The sequence below is a fragment of the Malus domestica genome, chromosome 05 (genome assembly GCF_042453785.1).
Source record: "Malus domestica chromosome 05, GDT2T_hap1".
Classification (NCBI taxonomy): Eukaryota; Viridiplantae; Streptophyta; class Magnoliopsida; order Rosales; family Rosaceae; genus Malus; species Malus domestica.
In genome coordinates this window covers 6,527,513-6,549,842 of record NC_091665.1, presented here as the reverse complement: position 1 = coordinate 6,549,842, position 22,330 = coordinate 6,527,513, and the positions used below count along the sequence as shown (strand labels likewise).

The 22,330-nt window shown below is 35.3% G+C and overlaps 1 protein-coding gene across 1 annotated transcript; it reads left to right on the top strand.

Moving 5' to 3' along the window:
* Positions 1 to 532: 532 nt before the first annotated feature.
* Positions 533 to 21,711, top strand: LOC139196023 (uncharacterized mitochondrial protein AtMg00810-like). Its single transcript, XM_070821686.1, has 2 exons — positions 533 to 1,374; positions 21,528 to 21,711. The coding sequence occupies exons 1-2, from the start codon at positions 533 to 535 to the stop codon at positions 21,709 to 21,711; spliced, it is 1,026 nt and encodes a 341-aa protein (XP_070677787.1).
* The last annotated feature ends 619 nt before the right edge of the window (positions 21,712 to 22,330 follow it).

The window sequence follows — 22,330 nt, the reverse complement described above, 5'->3', positions numbered from 1 at the left end:
GTGTAGATGAGTGTTTATTATTAAGCACAAATCAGATGGTTCTATTGACCGGTATAAAGCCAGATTAGTAGCTAAGGGTTATACTCAAACGTATGGGATGGACTATCAGGAAACTTTTGCTCATGTTGACAAACCTAATACTGTGTGTGTTCTTTTGTCCTTAACAGCAAACCAAGATTGGCCTCTGCTGCAGTTTGACGTTAAAAATGATTTCCTTCATGGTGATCTTAAGAAGGAAGTTTATATGGATCTCCCACCTGGTATTGGAACATCTCCTGAAAAATGTGTTGTATGCAGGTTACGAAAGGCTTTGTATGGTTTGAAACAATCTCCTAGAGCATGGTTTGGGAGGTTTACAAGTTTAATGAAGAAGTTTGGGTATATTAAGAGTCATTCAGATCACACTTTGTTTCTAAAGCAACAAAATGGTAAGCTAACTGCATTGATTATTTATGTTGATGACATGATAGTGACTGGTGATGATCAGAAAGAGATACAACGCCTTTAAAAGTACCTAGCTACTAAATTTGAGATGAAAGAATTGGGTGAATTGAAGTATTTTCTTGGAATTGAGGTTGCACGATCCAAGCATGGTATTTTTCTGCCTCAACGGAAGTATGTTCTTGATTTGTCAGCTGAAACAGGTATGTTAGATTGCAAACATGTTGATACTCCGATTGAGCAGAATCATCGTCTGGGCTTATTTCCAGATCAAATTCCTACTCTTAAGGAACTGTATCAGAGGCTTGTGGGGAGATTAATTTATTTGTCTCACACTCGTCCTGACATTGCTTATGCAATTAGTGTGGTAAGTCAGTTTATGCACTCACCTAGTGAAGCTCATATGGATGCAGTAACTCGTATTTTGAGGTACTTGAAGATGGCTCCTGATAGAGGCTTGGTTTTCTCCAAGAATGATCATTTGAACGTCGAAGGGTATACATATGCAGATTGGGCATGTTCTATCACTGATCGACGATCTACATCTGGATACTTTACGTTTATGGGTGGTAATTTAGTTACTTGGAGAAGCAAGAAACAAAAAGTGGTGACTAGGTCAAGTGCAGAAGTTGAGTTTCGTGGTATGTCTCATGGTGTATGTGAGTTGTTGTGGTTGAAACAATTGTTGAGAAATCTTGGGTTTAAACCCAAGGGTGCTATGAAACTTCATTGTGATAACAAGGCTACTATTGAGATTGCTCATAATCCAGTGCAACATGATCGAACAAAACATGTGGAGATTGATCAACATTTCATTAAGGAAAAATTGGATGCTGGAATTGTTATGTGTCCGTTTGTGGGATCTGAAGATCAACTTGCTGATGTTCTTACTAAGGCTGTGTCTAATAGTGTGTTTTCCAACTCGCTTGACAAGTTGGGCATGCGTGATATCTTTGCACCAACTTGAGAGGGAGTGTTGCGAGTTATATATTAGTTAAAGTATAAATAGTAGTTTATTGTCCCACATTTGTGAAGTACATATGTAATACCAATTGTAACTCCTATATATACCTCACTTTGGAGATTAATGAATATATAAGAAATTCTCAAATATTGTCATATATATTTTTGATATTTAGCATGTTTAGTTTAATATTGGTATTTACCATATTTAGTTTAATAGGAATGAGTGGCTGAGATATTTGATTGTAATGAGAATATTCCAGCAGTGTAACTAACTGGGATACTGAGCATATATTGCTGTAGCCCCACGTTTTTCAGTGTAGAAAATGAAATGGAAACATTCCTCTGCTAATTTGCAGAGAAGAGAGAATCAATCCCATTCTTTTCTTCTTCTTCTTAGATCATCATTCTTCTTCGAATTACTAGATCTGCATCTCAAAATTAACAAGAACACTAACATGAGGATCAAATGTGTATTACTCGAGTCCCTTGTAGAACTTCTTTCGGTGTTGGGTTGATTTTCGTAAGTGCAAGACGCAGATTAACAATAGTAATTACTACGTAACTTGAATAGATATATTTGCACAACTGTAGCGAGGGCAAATGAAGTCTTAAGAAAAGCGTAATTACTAATTAAGTAACTTGAAGCAAAACTCCTTCTAGCCATAACCCATAAACACTGAATAGTCTATTTTTTGTGATAACCTATATTATAGACCAACTCTACAAAAAATCAACCAAATCAAAAAATCATTTAACAGTTTGATTAACGCTGGTGTTTAAGTGACAAATATGGTTCTTCTATCCATTAGATAACTAATAGATGACTAAATGGTTTCAGATTTAGTTAAGTTTTTACATAGATGATCTTTAAAGGACGATCTAAAAAGTAAACAGTTTTAATCATTAAACAACATTGCAAGATGAGAAAGTTTGTTACTAATTCTTTTGGGCCCTCTTCAAATTCAATGAGAATATTAAGAAATCAAACCATCTTTGCAATTTTTTTTTTTCAATAAGGGCAGTTTTACATTGTTCCAACTTATTTACATCCAACCTGAATGCTAAATAGTCTTAAGGTGTAGGTATAATATATATATTTTGTGAACTAGGGCGAATAAACAAACTAAATAGAGACGGATCTAGGTAGAGCCAGCCCATTGGACTCAGCAGTCAAAACTAATGACAACTGAGAAAGGAGGAAAATCTAACCAATGGAGGACCAATCTAAATGCAAGATAAACTGGGATGCCAGATCCAAAATTTTAGCTTAGATTTGCAAGATTAATTGGAAAAATATGTCAACCTTTAACTGTCAATATATATATTTATTAAATCTATTAACTTCTCATTAGTTTAGAGCTGTTGTAGCTGTTGTAGAGAAAAATAATTTGACAAAGAATGAGGGAATTATTATTAGAGAATTTTATCTATTACAATGTGAGGCATTGTCATCTTTATATAATGTGTGCCTATTCTGGCATATTATACAAATATCCCTAATTCAATAAGGAGAATCAATTACCTAATCAATTGAAGAATGAATGACCTATTCATTTGATGAATCAGTGACTCAACGATTACACTAATTAGTGGATAGACATAAATGTCCTGCAACACTCTTCCTTCGACGTTCACAAATTGCTTAGCTGAGTAATCACTAGAATTCCAAGTTAGTGCCCCGTCTTCGTCTTTCTAAAATATGTAATGTTTTCTAGACGATCCAAAAAAATCCAAGTAGGGAGAAAAACTAGTAATTGGTAGGGAGAAAACTCCGTACTTATGATAATTTCTCCCCCTGAGAATGACAAAACTCATTAGAAGGACTTCCATGACTTCAGGCATGCTCAAGTACGTTTGACCATTACTGTCAGGTTGGAAGACCATAACTGGTGTCTTATTAAAAAAACTTTTCTAAGCAAAACCCAACACAATGAAAACTTCGCAATGGACAAAGAGTACCCAGGCCATGCAACATTATATTGGGATGCTTTCCCTTGACTAACACACGACTAGGTGCTTCCCATGAATACTAGCATCGATGAGATTCCTTACGCTAGCTTTGAAAGCCTACGTAGCCCAATACCTTTAACGTGCTTCTAGAATAAGCTTTTAAGCAGAAGTTTGGTATATAGGTCAACATGGTTATCTTGGGAACCAATATAACAGACTTCAATTGTCTTCTCTTGCAATTGTTCGTGCGAGAAGTACAATTTGGGTGATATGTGTTTGGTGGCATCACCCTTGATAAAACCTAACTTTGACTAGTTAATACATGCAATGTTGTCCTCATAGATGATCGGTATGTCGTCAGTAACAGAGGTTAACTTACATGCACTTCAAATATGCTTAATCACAACTAGTAGCTAACTACACTCATGGTTAGCTTCATAAAAAGCTATGAGTTCAGCATGACTAGTCAAGGTAGCAACTAAGGTATGTTTCATAGAACTCTAAAATATAACGGTGTTTCTGATGGTAAAGATATAACCCGTATGGAAATGTGCCTTGTGCGGGTTTGATAGGTACCCAACATCGGCAAACACAAGAAGAAGCGCACCAGACTTCGGGGATGCATAGGTCTAAAATATGCCTATATCCATAGTACCATTAAAGTATCATAATAAGTCTTTGATGTCATTCCAGTGGCAGTGTGTTGGCACTAAATTGTATCTCTCCAAGAGATTCGCACCAAATGAGATGTCTGGTCTAGTACACTAAGTTAAGAATAATAAAGCTTCAATAACACTAAGATAGAGGAATCCTGGCCTCAAGATCTCTTCATCTTCTTTCTTAGAACGAAAAAGGTCTTTCTTAGAATCCAAATATCGAACGACCATGCGAGTACTAGCTGACTTCTCTTTTAGGAAGTTAAATCGTCATAACACTTTCTGAGTGTAGTTCAACTGGTGGACTAAGATCTTGTTTTCATAGTTGTGGACCCTAAAAACTACAAAGCCTACGTGGTGTGCAGGCCGAGTAATTAATAAGCTAACTACGTCACTCGGTTGTATGCGGGCGTGCCAACTCGTCAGCTGAGCTCGGCTGAATAGTAAAATGTGTTGATGTTACGTTGGGTGCACTACTGACTTCTTGATCTTATTATTGCAACCGAGGAAGGAACACTCTCGACCTTCGGGTTCTAGAGCTTGAAGACAAGGCTACTAGTTCTGCGAAGTTCAATATAAAATTCGGCTTTCAATGTGCCAAATGTAGTAACTTGTAACACCTCACTTTGCTGAGAAGGCTAATGAGATGACCTATGCCAATAAGGATTCAAAAATCCTTCTTGATCGAGACTTGGCTAGGTAACTAGTCGGCCCCGTCGCAGTGCTGTTTATCCAAACTGAAGGTGCTCCGCGGTCGACTGATGTTACGGCAACAGTGCTATTTATCCAAACTGAAGATGTTCGCCAGTTGCCTTCACAGTGCTGTTTATCCAAACTGAAGATGTGTTGGCGAAAAAGAAAATAAAAATCTTTAGATGTTTGAGAGGTTTTACGTAGAGCAAGGGTTTGTGCAGGGCAGTTTGTGTGTTGAGTTGGAGGTCCCTCTCTCCGTCGTAGAGCATTTGTATTTATAGAGACATATGTGCATTGGTTGATAAATTGATATAAGCTTCTGCCATGTATTAGAACTCTTCCACTGATTGCGTCAGATAAGCCTTACCACATCAAATCATTGTACTCAGCCTTATCACATCAAATCCCAAGATAACCTGCATGCTTGGATTTGATCAACTAATGCCCATCAAAACAACCATCAATCCACGTACACCGTTGTGGTTGGTTGCTTTATGGAGATAATCATCACAAACTTGTGGGACATAACTACATGGGAAATAGCTCCCAACCTTCCACGTATGTGTTGACTTAAAGAATTGCAAATGAATTGCAATTCTACCATTCTTATTTAACATTATCCCATCATGACTCAAAACCTAGCCTAGCTAGGCTTTCTATCTTGTCATAATTCCATCACCCATCCATGCATCATGATCCCTATTTAATGAATTTCAAATTCATTTTAAATTCATTTTGACTACTTGTCAATTTGTCCCCACCACCACACGCCAAATATCCCAGACTAATTTGAACTGTACCGCTTCCTTGGGGATATAATCTGCATCCTATCTTTAAGAATATGCCAAGATAATTCATACTAAAAGATAATTATTATGATAACAACCATAATATTATCCTTTAACAATAACAAAATTATCTTCACTTTTCTATCTGACGGTTGAGAGCTATGCTCACTCAACGACCTTGATTACATAGGCCGATAGTGTAAATTTGGGTCTAAACAATAGTGCTTGATTTGCAGGCATATACATACTAAGTCTTACCTAGATTCTTCATCTCAAATTCCTTCTTGAAGAGCATATCAGTCATTTGGATCTCTTCTAGAGTTCCAATGATGTTCATGTCATCAACATATACTGCAATTATCACGAAACTAGAATTGGTGGTCTTAGTGAATACGCATGGGCATAATTTGTTGTTCACATATCATATTTTGATCAAATACTTCAACCATATAGTGAATGCTTCAACTTAATTGGAAGTGTGTTCCATAGATGGGAACACATTAATTTAGGTATAATCAATCCTACTAGGACTTTCATAGAATTTTCAAATCTAAATCTTTATAAGGGTATGCATTGACCACGTTCATAAGCTGCATACTCAGTAACTACTAATCCGATTAAGTAACGGAACGTAATAACATTCATTATGGGAGAATTTGTCTCCTCCTATTTAATCTTAGAGCTTCGTGAGAAACCTTGCACCAGGAGACGGCCCTTGTATTGTACGACCTCATTATGAAGCCTATATGTCCGAGGGTACTGGAATAACTAGTCCAAACACGTGACGTTACATTATAAAATCAAGTTTAAATTGGATAGCTTTTTCTGATTTTGGCTAGTCGAATCGAATTTGCACTTCAACAAAGGATCATGGTTCAATGTCGTAGCTTTTTACTATTCCAGCGGCCACACCATAAGCATACACATCATTGATGATCAGAAGAGGACGCACTAAGAGGCAAGGATGGTCAGGTGCCCTTCTAAATTCCAGTGAATCTCAATAGATAACTTGGGTGTTGCCCTTTTGAAGGTTAGAGATGGCCTTCATACATGCCATCCAACTGTTTGATAAAATGCCTCAAAGAAGGTTTGTCTTCTTATTATTTTACTTTTGAATATTACCTTGCCAAAACGACGTCATTTTGAGCCAGTTACTCTACTGAAAAAAGCAGTAGCAGCAGCCAAAAAAGAAAAAAAAAAAAAAGATTCCCATTTGTAGGATGCAACGAGCCACAAACCCCAGTCCCACACTCAATTCCAAATTTCCAAATCCCATTTTCAATTTCCCAACCCCACCAAACTCAATCCCTAACGCCCAAACTCCTTCCATCCCACTTTGGCGATCATTATGATGACCACTCAAATTTCATCTTTCAAATTTCAAATTAAGTTCTTCATAACTTATTCGAATTAATTTTCTTTTATGAATAATTAAAAATGATCATTGATGTGAATCATATATGGTTTTTATTTAGATAAATTGATGTGTGGAATTAATTTGTCACTTTGATGAGATAAATACATAGTTGTCTCTTTGTATGGATGTTTGAGTCTGAATGATTCATTCTCTGCTTTTGATTAAAAAAAGCTAATTCGTTTTGCTCAATTTTGTCAGAATGAATTTTCTATCTATCAAGTTTTGGCACTTCAATATTAACTTGGGCATTATTTCTTGATATGTGTTCGAGTAGTGAATTTTCTTAATTGACAGAAATTGCTACTGCTTCACTGAAGGGAACCTTTTCTGCTATGAATATTGTGAAAGGTCCATTGCGTAATCGAATGGGAGATCAATGGTTGAATGATAGCATGATAGTTTATATTGAAAATAATGTTTTTTTTTCTTCCATTGATAATGAAGCTGTAATGCAGCATTTTAAAAATATGAAAACACGTCGTGGACAATTGTAAGTTGTATTGTTATTTGTTCTATGTGTTATGAATGATGGAGCTATGGTTAATTTTTAAGGTTATTATATGTCTAAGAAATGTTTGTGAACTTTTACATATGACCCTCCAAATAATTTTTCTTGGATATGCCACTGTTGATGATGATCTTGTTTCGTTTCTACTTATCTTCCAGACAAGTATCTCAAAGTTCTCTGGGTTGGGATTCTTAGGTCTTGTCCAGGACATTCCCATGATCCAAAACAATGTCAACTTGTGGAACTATAAAGGTAGCGACCAAAGGACCAAGACACTAGACATGTTTTTCTTGAACACGACATCCGACCAAGATGAATTTAGGAACATCATTCCTTACAGGGATATTGGCAATAGGAATGTGTAATCTTATGAATGTTGCGAGAGCAAAATGGGCATATAGCATATTCTAAGCAATGCTTTGAAGGTTTAGGATTCTAAGCACTTCTCTTTCACATTCGGTTCAGGGATCAAGATGAGTCAAAGTGGTGGCAAACCACATCAATTCTTGGCATTCTTCAAGAATACAAGTGTGACCTTCTTCGCTTAATGAAGAGAAGGTTGACTCATCTGTCACGCTTTTGAATTCAGGGTCGATGGAAACCTAACACTTGGTGCACCCAAAAAAATTAAAATAAACGAAATATGGAGTTGAAAATAAACTTCTCTAATACAAATAATTTGAAAAACCTTACAAGGTGTAGAAAATGAGTAGAATATGTAATCATAATGAATGTAAAACCAAACTAAAGGTTGTTTTGCAAGAAAACTTCGGTTTCTACGACACACCCCAACACAAATGTCCATTGGACACCAAAACCGATGCTTGTTGGCCATCTCCGAGATGGGTGAGAAAGCCATGATATGCATGAAGTCATAACTAAATTATTAAATATTCAAATCTACCGCAAATTCGGCAGAGCTTCTCCTAAAATAGGGATAAGGTCAAATCAAACCACATGCAGATAATAGCATTTGTTTCAACACATCCTCGAAGAGCCACACTTAATGGGTGTCTGACCCTTAATCACATGCATGAGAATTGGTTAGAGAATAATTACCAAATACAAGTTCTCAAATATCACTACTACAAAATTAGCTTATTATGTCAGTTAGTGGTGACAGTTTTATACTGTTACTCGTCAGATAAAATGTTTTCCGACAACATGTTTAAAAAGTGTCAAAAACTAAAGTATTACTGTCAGTTATATCCGACAAGAATAATGAAGTGGGCCTTTAACTCCATTAGATACATTTTTTAAATAATTTTAACCAATTATGGCGGATATTTCTGACATGAGCAAGTAATGTGTCAAATTTGTCAATTACTTCCGAATTTTTTATACTAACTTTGGCGGTTATAACCGACACAAATATTTTCAAATTTTTTATACTAATTCTGACGGTTATATCCTACACAAATTGTGTCAAAATATTATATTATTTTCAATTTTTTTTAAACCATTAATTTTGATTAAACTTTCTTAAAAAATATTATATTATATTAAACAAACACGTAAGAGTTAATGTTATACTTCCATTAAGTATAAAACAAGATTTATCCATTAGTGTAAATATTTTAAATTGAAGATCGAATTCATTCATTGCATTCTTATAGGATCGAGGAGTGTAGCTATAAAACATCATCAAAATCGGAGCTAAAATAACCGTTAAATTAAGATTTTTCGTTTATAACCATCGAAAACTTTTGTTCCATTACCTAATCTCTGAATGTTTGTTTTTTGCGATTTTTTACGTATGCGATCTTAGAGTGTGTACAAACAAGTTTGATAGTTGGATCATTGAAAAACATTTGGTAGATTGCGTATCCATCAAAACGGTAGATTAAGCAAACACTTACAGTTAATGCTATACTTCCCCATCAAGTACAAAATAAGATTTTGTGGTATCCACTAGTGTAAATATTTTAAATTGAAGGTCGAATTCGTTCAATGCATTCTTATAGGTTCGAGGAGTGTAGCTGTAAAAAATTATCAAAATCAGAGCTAAAATAACCATTAAATTGTGATTTTTCATTTATAATTGTCGAAAACTTTTGTTTTGTTGTTTGTTTTTTTTACAATTTTTTACGTATGCGATCAAGGAGTGTGTACAAACAAGTTTGACGGTTAGATCATTGAAAAAAGTTTCGTAGAATGTGTATCATGTCAAAACGGTAGATTAAAAATAAACACTTGTGAGTTATTGTTATACTTCCATCAAGTATAAAATAAGATTTTGTGGTATCCACTAGTGTAAATATTTTAAATTGAAGATCAAATTTATTCATTGCATTCTTATAGGGTCGAGGAGTGTAGCTATAAAAAAAATCATTAAAATTAGAGTTAAAAGAACCGTTAAATTGTGATTTTTCATTTATAACCGTTGAAAACTTTTGTTCCGTTATGTAATATCAGAATGTTTGTTTTTTTACGATTTTTTACGTATGCAATCTCGGAGTGTGTACAAATAAATTTGACGGTTGGATCATTGAAAAAAGTTTCATAGAATGCATATCGTGTTAAAATGGTAGATTAAACAAACACTTAGAGTTAATATTATACTTCCATTAAGTATAAAATAAGATTTTGTGGTTTCCACTAGTGTAAATATTTTAAATTGAAGATCGAATTCATTCATTGCATTCTTATAGGGTCGAGGAGTGTAGTTGTAAAAAAATCATCAAAACCAGAGCTAAAATAAACGTTAAATTGTGATTTTTCGTTTATAACTGTCAAAAAATTTAGTTCTGTTACCTAATCTCTGAATGCTTTTTTTTTTTTTTTTTTTGCGATTTTTTACGTATGCGATCTTGTAGTATCTACAAACAAGTATGACGGTTAGATCATTGAAACTAGTTTCGTAGAATGCATATCTCCGTTAAATTTGCCTAAATTTTGAAGTGGGAAAAGTAATTTGTGCTAAATTTTTATTTATAATTTTCAAGTATTGATTAGACAATATTTAGTTTTTGTGATGACATTTTCATTGTACAATTAACTTTTCATTTCTTTATCGCATATTTTACATGGGTTATTATCTATTAAACCAAATAATTATTTATTTAATTTTTAAAAACGTATTCTATTTAAATGCATATTATTTATTTATTTATTAAACCAAACAATTATTATTTTATTTTTTAAAATCGTAACAAAATTTTGGGGGGGAATTTAAAATTTTGGGAGGGAATTTTGCTGCCATTTTTTTCTGTCGGTTATAACCGACAGTAATGAAAATTTTTAATCGGTTTATATTTAAAAAAAAATGTTTATGTCGGTTTTAACCTACAGTAATGAAAATTTTCCAAAATAAAACCCCTCCATCTCTTTCTTGCGTCGGTGCCTTCTCCCTTCCCCCTTCCTTCCCCCTTTTCTCCTTTCCTCATTTCCTTCCCCTTCTCTTCTCCCCTTCTCCTTCTCACTTCAATCACCATGGATGAACAATTCGAGGAGCAACATTCCGAAACCAGTACATATTAAATTATTTGTATTACATTCAGTTTGTGTTTTAAATTTTGATTATGTTATTAAATCGAGTTTGTATTTTGAATCTTGACTTGAGATACCTTATCAAATATTATGCATAAATTGAAAATTGGTCTTTGTTTAGAGCTTTTATGTAGGTTTTGTTTTTGTAAATATGCATCACCAATGTTTTTTTGTTATTATCAAGGAGCAATGCCTCAATGGAGAACTCGGAGTTGTGGAATCTCAAATTGTATATTTTTCCTCTGACAAAGGATTGGTGCTTGATTAAGGAAGATGAAAAGGAAGTCGAATGTAGGTATATTTTTCTTTTTTTTTTACAAATTGTTGTTGAGTGCATAAAGTTATACTTTTATGCCTCTTTTGCTTATGTTTTTGACTTAAAATCTCTATACATCACAAGGTATTTTTTTGTTTGTATTGTATTTCAAGATGAAATATTTTCAAGCTTAGCCACCTTGTTTATATTTGCTTTCTGTTGAGAATGATAAGGTTGACTGCCATATCTTTTTTCATTCATTAGCAAGATGTGGTTAGGTTCAGAACTAATCATGTAAATTGATTCCATGAAGTTCTAGGATAAATGCCATGTTCTAGGGTTCATGTGATGTTCATAATCCTCTTCATTCTTAATGAGTTTCTAGGTGCTAAATCTGAGTATATGCCATGCTATGTTGCACCTATAAATATAAGTTTATATGCCATACATCTAACATGCAAAGTAAGAGAGGATTCATACAATCTAGTTTATTCCCTGGTAAGCTTCGTTCCCGTTGGTATGGTTCATTTCCTGTCACTAATGTTTATCCTCATGGTGCAGTGGACATTCAAAACATCCAGACAAGGAACACTTTCAAAGTGAATGGCCATCATCTTAAGCCATACTATGATGCTTATAAACCAATTCCTGAGGTCGCTAAGACTCTCCATCAACCACCACCATCAGCTACTTAACCTTCACATCATGTTTTGCCTAGACATAAAATAAAGCGCTTGTTGGGAGTCAACCCAACTAGGTTTTTTTTTCTATCCTATATTTTGTTTTTGTTTTCTGTTAGTATTTATACTATGCCATTCTTTGCCATACTTTGCATTGCATTCATTTCATTCATTTGTAATAATTGAGGACAATGCTTTGTTTAAGTTTGGGGGTGTGTGGTATTGAACTTTTAGGTTGTTTGAGTCATGATTAGAGTTATTTGCAATTAAATAATGGTAATGTACATGCTTAAGTTAGTCTTGCAATCATAACTTTGGCTATGCTTTGAAAGTTGTTGTATCTGCTATATAGAACCACTGCTCTCAGTTCTAAGAATACTTGTGAAAAGTTACTAGTTCAAGCCTTAGAAGAAGGATAGTGGAAACTGCCTTTTGTGAAATTTTGAGCCTATTTGCTTATTTTAGAGGAATTAACCTGTTTCTACTCCTCCTATCATTTTCTTTCAAATTATGATCTCATTATTCATTTTTGATTGAATACTAAGAGTTGTTCTCTTTTGTGGATGCTTGTGCTTATTATCACCCATGAATGAACTCATTGAGACGATGTTAGGCTGTGCATGTTTTAACTAGTAAATGGCCTAATTCCCTACCTTTGTTGTGTGAGACATTACCCATTTTGAAGCCAAACACAACCATATCTTTCATCATCCACACTAAACTCTAACCATTTTCTCCCTTAATAGCCATTCCCTATAGCTTGGGGAATACCAAAGTGATGAAGACAAATATAATGCTTGAGCTTTAAACTAAGAAAGTGGCGTGTATCGAGGTAACATGGGCTGGAATTGCAAAATAAGAAGAAAAAAAAGGAAAAAGAAAACATTTTAAGAAGAAAAAAAGAAAAAAAAAAAAAGGAAGATACAATTTCTAAATCCATGGGTCTTGGACGCCGAGAACAAGTAAAGAAGATCAATTCAAGAGGAAAGCATGCTGGTTTTGTAAGGAAGACACTTTGGTATATCTCAAGTGAGTATTCCTTATCCATCCTTTCATAGCCCCTGCCCTAAAAACCTTACATTACAACCTTATGAAAGACCTAGCTGATCTTTAAAGATGTATTCATGGGTGTTAGTAAGTATGTGTGATCCTATTCTTAGTATTTGATTCCTTTCATGAGATCTATCCAGAAAGTTCTTTTGTTTCTAATTAAATTATGTGTGAGAATATCTTGCTTTCCATTACATAACCTCACTCACATATACTTGTTGAGAGCAAGCCCTAAGAATCATGTGAAAGAGTGAATCTGTGAGATTAGAGTTGAGACGAATCTTATCTTCCTTGCTTGAGCTTGTAACTTAGTAACAAGTTGAATTTGGGCTAGAGCACTTCACTAACATGCAGATTTGATTGCTGGAAAGGTGAAGTCAAAGTAGGATCGTAAGGCAGAGTTGAGCTTTGATTCTTAGTATCTTATTTCAAAAGTGCTCTAATCGTTGTTTTGTAGGTTGTTTAGGATGTTTATGGGTACCGTCACTGTTAAACCCTTAGGAGACACAACTCCTCCTACTAGGGATGCCTAGAGGTTTGAAGGCTTGATGCATAAGCTGAATGCATTCATCTCACCAACGGAATTGGTCTTAGATTAACTTATGTTTGTCTTTTGTGTTGCTTTTGTTGCTTTTAGTTTTGGTTTGCTCGAGGACTAGCAAAATCTAAGTTTGGGGGTATTTGTTGAGTGCATAAAGTTATACTTTTACGCCTCTTTTGCTTAGGTTTTTTACTTAAAATCTCTAAGCATCACAAGGTATTTTTTTTTGTTTGTATTGTATTTCAGGATGAACGTAAGGGCTTGAAGAAATCATCTTATTTTGAATATTGTAACAAGTGGCCCAAGATCCTCCAAAAAGGGCCCTTGCAGAACAGCCAACTTGCAAGCTTTGCCCCGAAGTGCTCAGAACAAATTAGAAAATGGCCATACATGGTTGGAAAGTCCTGGAAGTCTTCATTCTGATGGTCTTTACAACTTGTGATTTGGAGGTTTCGACAAGAAGTTATGACAGAATAAAGAGGAGCTGTTCAGATACAAATTCTGATAACAGCTAGTTTTTAGTTACTCCTATACTAAAAGCTATTTGTAATGAGCTATAAATGAGAATCAATTCAAGGATATAAATGTGTCAGATGTTAGAAAAACTCATAAGTCTTTTAATATGAGAAACAAGAGGAGAAAAAAAACAGAAAAAAAGACAGAATCTGGGGAGAGCAGGAATCTTCAGCCTTGAGCAGTTTCTAGGTTCTAACTTTCCTAATTTTTTATGTATTTTGTTATGTTTTTAATTTAGTTTATGGATACTTCGGGCTACTTTGAAGCTCTAGACATGATTGAATTAATGTTATGATGCAGTTTTAGTTTATCAATTTCATTTGCAAGCTAGAATCAGTTTTTTGTTTCAATTATTTCAAGCACATATTTTCAAGCTTAGCTACCTTGTTTATGTTTGCTTTCTATTGAGAATGATAAGGATGACTGCCATATCTTCTTTCATTCATTAGCAAGATGTGGTTAGGTTCAGAACTAATCATGTAAATTGATTCCATGAAGTTCTAGGATAAATGCCATGTTCTAGGGTTCATGTGATGTTCATAATCCTCTTTGTTCTTAATGATTTCTAGGTGCTAAATCTGAATATATGCCATGCTAGGTTGCACCTGTAAATATAAATTTTATGTATATGTCGTGCATCTAACATGCAAAATAAGAGAGGATTCATACAATCTAGTTATATGCCATGCTAGATATGTGAACATCTTAGTTGTGCATTTGAAAGGGATAAGTTAAAAGATCATATCACTGATTCAGGAATGTTTAGGGGAAGGCCTTTATTTATTTGAAGTCAGATTTAAGTCCTAAAAATGTTTCTAACATATTCCATGTCTTAGGTTTGTTTTTAGATAGTTCTAAGTTTTCCCCTTTCTTTATGTCTTTATTTCTTTTCCAAGATTACTCAAACCCCCAATTTTAAGTCATAGGAGTCTTTAACTAATGCTAATTTGTAAGAGTCAAAGGTTTTACTAAGTTGTTTCTCAGTCCCTATGGTTCGACACCCTTACTTGTGCCGCTATACTATCCTTATATTTGCACTTGAAAGGGAACTTGAACAATTATATAATTAGTAAAAGATTATAAACATAATTAACGAACATATATATATATGAGTATACGTTTTATTTTTAGTATTATTTATTCAATTATTAGTTTTGTTTATGTTTATTTAAATTGTCCTTTTTATATTTTTTTATTATTAATTTATTTGTTGTCGGTTTTATCCGGCAGGGAATGCTCTTATTTATTCATTATTAATAAATTCTCTGTCGGTTATATCCGACACAAGTTCTGTCGGTTTTATCTGACAGAAAATGCTCTTATTTATTCATTATTAATATATTCTCTGTTGGTTATATCCGACACAAGTTCTGTCGGTTTTAGAGTATTTTCTGTCAGAAAATTCATTTCCTGACGCTGGCAATTCTGTCGCTTATTATATCCGCCACTGCTTTTGCTTAATATCTGACATTAATATACGTTTCTTGTCGGTTATCATAGCGACACTAATAAATGGTTTCATAGTAATGTATGTTGTGTGATGCGAAAATTAACTTAACACACAAATTTAACCCTCTTTTGACAATTGTAGTATAAGTATAAGTAGGGATCGTTCTGGACCGGGGATTAGGAGGCTTGCTAATAACCTCTAAACTAACTCAAAAACATAAAACTAAATTTAAAAACACTTAACAGGACTCACAAGACTCAAAGCAAACTTAAAATACTCAAAACAGCTTAAAACAACTAAATAAACTTAAACTAGACACTAGGAATGACTTTGGACGAAAATTGATTTTTACTTGAATCAAAACATTTAAAAACACAAATTAAAACAGATTTGAAACACTTTGAAACAAGAAACTAAAAGGGGGGTTTTGATTTGGAGGAAGTTGTAACAAACAAACAAGTATGAAAAACTAGACAGATTGTAAAACAAATTTGAGAAATAAGATGATGGATGAGATAGCTAGAGGTTTTTTCTTCACACATGACATGTATGCAAACAACTCGATTTCCAGTTACTACTTCATTGAATTATGAACGACAATGCTCCAAATTAACCGTGACATCACTAGTTAACTCTCATATTTTCCTTGTTTTATTGGATTGGATGACATCATTCGACAACCCAAAACAGTCTTCAAAAGTTCTCTACATGACATCATAATAGAGATACAATCAAAGATCATTACGTTTAATGAAAATCATAAGCATTGACAAAGCACTTGCAACTATGACATCATGTCACTCATGCTAGGAATTAAACTTAACGCGATTGTTTATAAGCGACCTCCACTACTTATGAATATAAGTTTGTAATGATTATGTGAAACTTTCTTATATTCTAGCATCGGATTTATGCATGCCAATTAAGTGTCGACCCTTAATCAACAAATACAAATAAGTTATCAATCAAATAGTTAAGCCAATTGCATTTACGATTCAAGAGTTCATAACTGGAATTTATCAAATCATATTACACACATAATCATGGCTTTGAAATCACCCCTAGCCAAAAGGGGTTTAGCCACTCATATTTACAACAAAACGAAAGGAAATGAATTTAAACATTAAAAACAAAAGAAAGAAAACACCTAAACGCTCCAATGATCCAAGTTGGACAGCAAGCACGTCCAAAGCACTTTCCTTCCCTTCCTTTGCTACGGCACAAGGTGTTGGTAAATGTTTGAAGGTTTGTTTGTATGGAGGAATGGATGTGAAGATGAATGGATGTGTTTGGATGAAGGTTGTATTGAATGCGGCAAAGAGTGGAGAATTGTGTAGATGATGTGTGTGTGTGTTTTGGATTGATATATGTCTCCCCCATGGTGAAGGGTGGATGGATGTATTTATAGGCTAGGGAGAGGATGTAGTGGGTGGTGGTAATGAGTGGATGTAGTGGTAGGTGAATGTGTTGGGTGGTTGAAATGAGTGGATGTAGTGGTAGGTGAATGGATGTGTTGGGTGAAATGAGTGTGCTAAAATGGTTATTTATAGGGAGAGGATGATGCACAAACTTTAAATTTCGTCCATTCCTTTTGCTCCAAGCATATGCTATCCATTCCATGCCCAAAAATGCTCCAAAATGCTCCAAAATGCACTTCTTTGCCACATTAACCCTTTGGACCTACAAACACACGAAAATAGCTTAAAATACTAAAATAACTACGAACTAACAACATAAATGCCAAGAAACAAGCTAACTAAGTCGCATAAATATGTTCCTATCATTGTGTAAATACCATACTTAGTAAAATATGTCAGAGCTGCTGGAAAGTACTCGACGTCGGATGTGATCACTGCTACGACTACTGAATCTTGAGGGGGTTCAAAACATAAAAATGTGAGTGGACGAAAAATAAAGTTTTCCCAAACGATTTTATTTTCTAGACATACTAACCCCCTGTTTTGAAAACACATATAATACTACATATAGTTTCTGAAAATCTAAGCATGCCGTAAAAAACTGAAATCTATATATTCCTGTATATACCGAGTGCTTATCAGAGACATATATACTGAGCTGATACTTACCAGTGGCATGACATACAACAACATCCACTAGTTGTAACTAGTGGAAATTAGATAATACAATCAGCCACTAGTTGTAGCTAGTGGAAGCTGGATAATATAATCATGTCATTGCTGAGTAATCTCAAGGCAATTACAAGTTGAGAATATATAATTTCATAAATCACAATTCTCAAGATATAACATGAAATCAGTATAATTCGTAAAATATAATTGAAAATTCATATTTATCTAGGCATGCTTAGAATTTAGATAAATAAAACATTTCTAAAATAAAAGTCCACTCACTAATTCTATATGAAGTCTTCCTTAAATTGGGTCTGTCCTTTAAGGCTTCTACAACTGCTTGCATTTGAACATATAAAATGGCATATTAGTAAAACTCATTTAAAACGTTTGAATTTGAAAAAATGGTGTGCAAATTCGAAATCAGTGCGTCAAATTACCCTAGGAGGGATTCGGGGCCGAAAACTAAAAAGTCAATGGTCAACGTTGACCATTAAAGTTAATAGTCAAACCAAGTCGGATCCGAGCTGACTCAAGCCGCTAGAGCTTACCCTACTCAACGGAGTCGAACCTAAGCTACCAGAAAAGTCGTTGGTTTCAAGAAAAATTCAAAGAATTCTCCTAGCTTCGTTCTCACTCAATTCTCAACCAAATTATGTGATCCATACATGAAAATTCATCTACTCGATGAGATGAACATAAAAAAAATGGTTTGAGGCCTTACCTCGGATGAATTTGACAGGAAATTTGCTATGAAAAAAGCCTCATTGCCGAGCTCTGTGAAACGGTGTCCACAATTTTAATTTTTGAAGAAGAAGACTGTGGGACCATGACTTTGAAGGAAAAATTTTGTCCTAGCTAAGAACAAGTAAGAACATTTGAATACACATGCAAACTATTAACACATTAAAGTAGGCATGCATTAAAAAACAATTCATAAAACCCATGACTTTCAAAGCCTAGTATATGGTGAACCAAAAGACTCTTTAACAACATTAAAGAGAATGTAAGATTTAGTGTTTCTTTACCCTTGAAGCTCATCCTTGTTTACACAAGGGATTCACCCAAGTGGAGGGCCTTCAAGTCACCTCCTTGCTCCTTGGATCTTCCTTGTGATTTTCCTCCTTTTAGTGCTCCTTTGCTTATTTGAGGATTTGAGGATTTGTTCTCCAAAACACCAAAAGTTTGATGTCTCTAACTCTCTTCACCAAGGATGTGATTGTGAAGATGAAATGGATGACTTAGAGAAGAATAGATTGCTAGCTAAAACTCCTCTAAGTGGCCGGCCTCTTTAGAGAAAATGAGAGAAAGTGTTTCACCTCATTTCACCAAGAAAAACCCTAATGAGAAATAAAGCTATAAAGTTGATTTTATACTTCATTTCAAGTGATTGGCAAACTTGTAATTAATCCAAGTTTGCTACCCTCACCCTTATGGCCGGCCTTACCTTTGTTATTGGGCTAATTACCCATTTTGTTTTAGTTGTCATACAACTTAAACATAATGGGCCTTGTGGACCAAAACGCTTTTGGGCCCCGAAACCCAAAACCAACATATAAGCCCAATACGAACATTTCGTATAATTAATTAACTAATTAATTAATCATGACCATTCTTCAATTAAACCATTTAATTGCTTATCCATTTCATTTAATTTCTTCACCAACATCCTTATTCGGTGTACGATCCATTAGGTTCCATATAGCAAGATAGTGGGCGATTGTTACTCTTAACGATCGATTGCGAATTGAAACCACATTTCAATTCTCCTTTAAAATTAGTGTTTGTTAATCTTTAGGGCTTCCACAAACCATGAGTGACACCTAGCAGCATATCATGGTTACCCAAGCTAAGTAGAAGTGGTTGGAGAACCTATCCAGTTACAACTACAATGCAATACGGTCATTCTCTAATACAATACTCTTAATCACATTGTTTGAGTGATAGTTTGTTTCATGTCTACTATCCAATGTGATACTTATCTATATGATTCAATTGAATATGATTTGGAACAAACTTCCTAAGTCATATTCATATGTTTTGGCCAAAGACTTTCGAATCATATCTTAGAGTATTCTCCTTCCACCATGGAAGGTTAGAGATCCCTTGTTGTGCATTCATATGCCTACACGACTAGATAGCTTGACCCCAACAATGCCGTGGACATTCCAATGGAATGCCTTTAACATGATCAAAGATCAAGGACCTAACCATTAGACATCTATGATGCCTCAGGTCAAAGGACTACTTTGCATATTGCAACTCTCGAGTTCTTACATGACATGTATGTTCGAACTCTCTTTTGATCGTTGTTCAGTGTACTCGATCACTCTTTCGAGCACCTATGTGTTTGCCTTAGTGTCCAACACTAAATGACTTGAGACTTGTCATACTCGCGCTTGAGTCGACATAACACATACTAACCTTAGCGGATTGTCAATGCCCAATTGGCAATCCTATGGCTAGGAACATTTTAGGAATGAACATAAGAGAAAGGTCTCATTAATCTAACTTACTAAAATCACTTATCTCTTAGATCAAATACATTCCTTGGATTCCCTTATTGCTTAAACACAAGATACAATAAATAATGATTAACAATAAGCTTTGCCCTTCATTAAACATATAAAAGTTTAATACAATAAGTATTCCAAAAGCTATTACATCAAATGAGTGGCTTTGTGGGCATACTTCCAACAGACTTTCCAAGGCCGGAGTAAGGCTGATCTGAATACAGTTATCTAAGAAGTCTGGTCATGGATTCACTAACTTCATGCAGAGTTGTATCAAACGGAGTAGTAGTCCCACCATCACCCTATTCCAAGGCATTATGTGAAGTCCTAGCGACTCCACTAGATGACCATGCTTCCCAAGACAAGAGATTTGATTCGTATATGGACATTGTCAGATCCTGTAAGTCTTAGAATTCCTACAATCTAGAAATTGGCTTGCGTTGCAAGTAATCACAATTCCTAAGAGGATGTACTATCTACTCCTAGATATCCTCTAGGATTCTCTTGACTTAGAACGAGGATTCTTTCGTAAAAAGGTCTCTCTTCCCACGGTATAAATACACTCATCTAGGGTTCATCTATGGTAACACAATCTAAACACTTCAATTCTCTCGCCCATTGCTCAAGTCTTGAATTATTCACTAACTTGACCATCGGAGAGCCTTTGGCGGGTGTACTCCCCCCTCTCTTTGTCTCGTGCTTGCTTATGGTTGTTTACTATTTTACAAGTTGCTTGAGTTTGTGGTCACAAATTTGGTTCCAACAGAGACCACTGTTGGACTTATGGTGATGAAAGGAAGGCGGTGGTGATTTTAGAATGCCATGGTGAGCTTTGGACTACAGATGTGCACTCATAGTGCAACACAATTAGCGGTAGGGTTGGGCATGGGCCGGGCCTAAATTTGGAGGAACCTGGCCCTACCAGTTTTAAAATGTAACGGGTCGGGCCGGGTTGGGTATAAGTATTTTAAGTTTGGGAACCCGACCTAACCTAGCCCTTTTTTAACGGGCCAGTTTGGGACGGGTCCACGTGTCCAACTACATTTTTTTTTCGGTTTTGGGCATGCTGGCACCAGCCCTCAACCCCAGTTTTCCATCACAAAGTCCGCTATATAAAGGCATCACCGCCGTCTGCTTGCCATATCTCAACGATCAACAAACCACATATTTCCAAAACATGCGATTCATCTTCTACTTCCTCTCCCTATAAATGCAAGTAAATTATTTAACTCTCCCAACTAATTTGATTTGCAACTGTAACCCTTCTGATCTGGGTTATGCAGGGGATCAAAGACCAGGCTTCCCAGAAAAAATCAAATATTTTTCAAGCATTTCTCACGCCCTAACCTAAATCCCCAAATAGAACAAATTAATAAAAAAAATCTTCATATGAAATTTCGAATTCATAAAAAAAAATTAAATAAAACTGAATCCCTAATTAAGCTAAATTCTCAACATTTTTATGAATTTTTCAAGCAAATTAACTGAATCCTTATTTCCTAAATCCCTAAATTCAAATTCAGTACAAAAATGAAATTAGATGCCGAGAAGAAGAAAAGTAGGAGCCTGGGAACGTTGTCCTCCTCACATATCCAAGATGGCTGGGACAACGTTGTCTTCCTCACCGACGCCTATGATGAGTTCCGGTCCATCGTCCGGTGTTCGTTGCCGCTGCTCAGTTTCTCCACAGGCATTGACTTGCAATGATGCAGTAGTTACGACTCGACGACTGGGACTAACGGCACGGCTTCTCCATGGAACAAGGTGGTTTACGAGGCGGTTATGGAGTGGTGTCGTCAGAGACTCAACGTCTCGGAGTCGGGATATGGAGAAAGGGAGGATGAGGGGATAGTTTGAGTGAATTGCGTCTGATAAGAAGATAGAGGGTGATAGACAGATAGACGGTAGAGATTTAATTAGGCAATGAACGGTCCGGGCCGGGGGCCCTTTTTTTCCAATTTTTAGAATCGGCCTACCCCGTTATTTACTAGGAACCGGCCCGGCCCGCCTCGTTTTATATTTATTATTTTTGGACTCGCCCCAAACCGTATGGAACCACCCCGACCCGCGTGTCCATGACCCGTTTTCCCACCCCTAGTTAGCGAGTCCACTTGGGCTCGGGTTTTGTTGAGACTTTAAACTCAAAATGAATTAATTGAGTTCATGCCACTTAAATGAATTATTCTTATTTGCATATTCTTCTAAAATATGGAATTGGGCTTCGACATGAAAGCAAAAAATTATGCATTCAGCTAGAATGCGCGAATATTGTATTAGACTGGAACACTAATTTGGGCATTCGATTTGAATGCATGGGATGAACTTC

Coding starts and splice junctions, on each gene's coding strand:
- LOC139196023 (XM_070821686.1), top strand. CDS start 533: ATGAAAGAATTGGGTGAATTGAAGTATTTTCTTGGAATTGAGGTTGCA. Junction 1,375..21,527: donor TTTTCCAACTCGCTTGACAA/GTTGGGCATGCG, acceptor ATTCAAATTCAG/TACAAAAATGAAATTAGATG.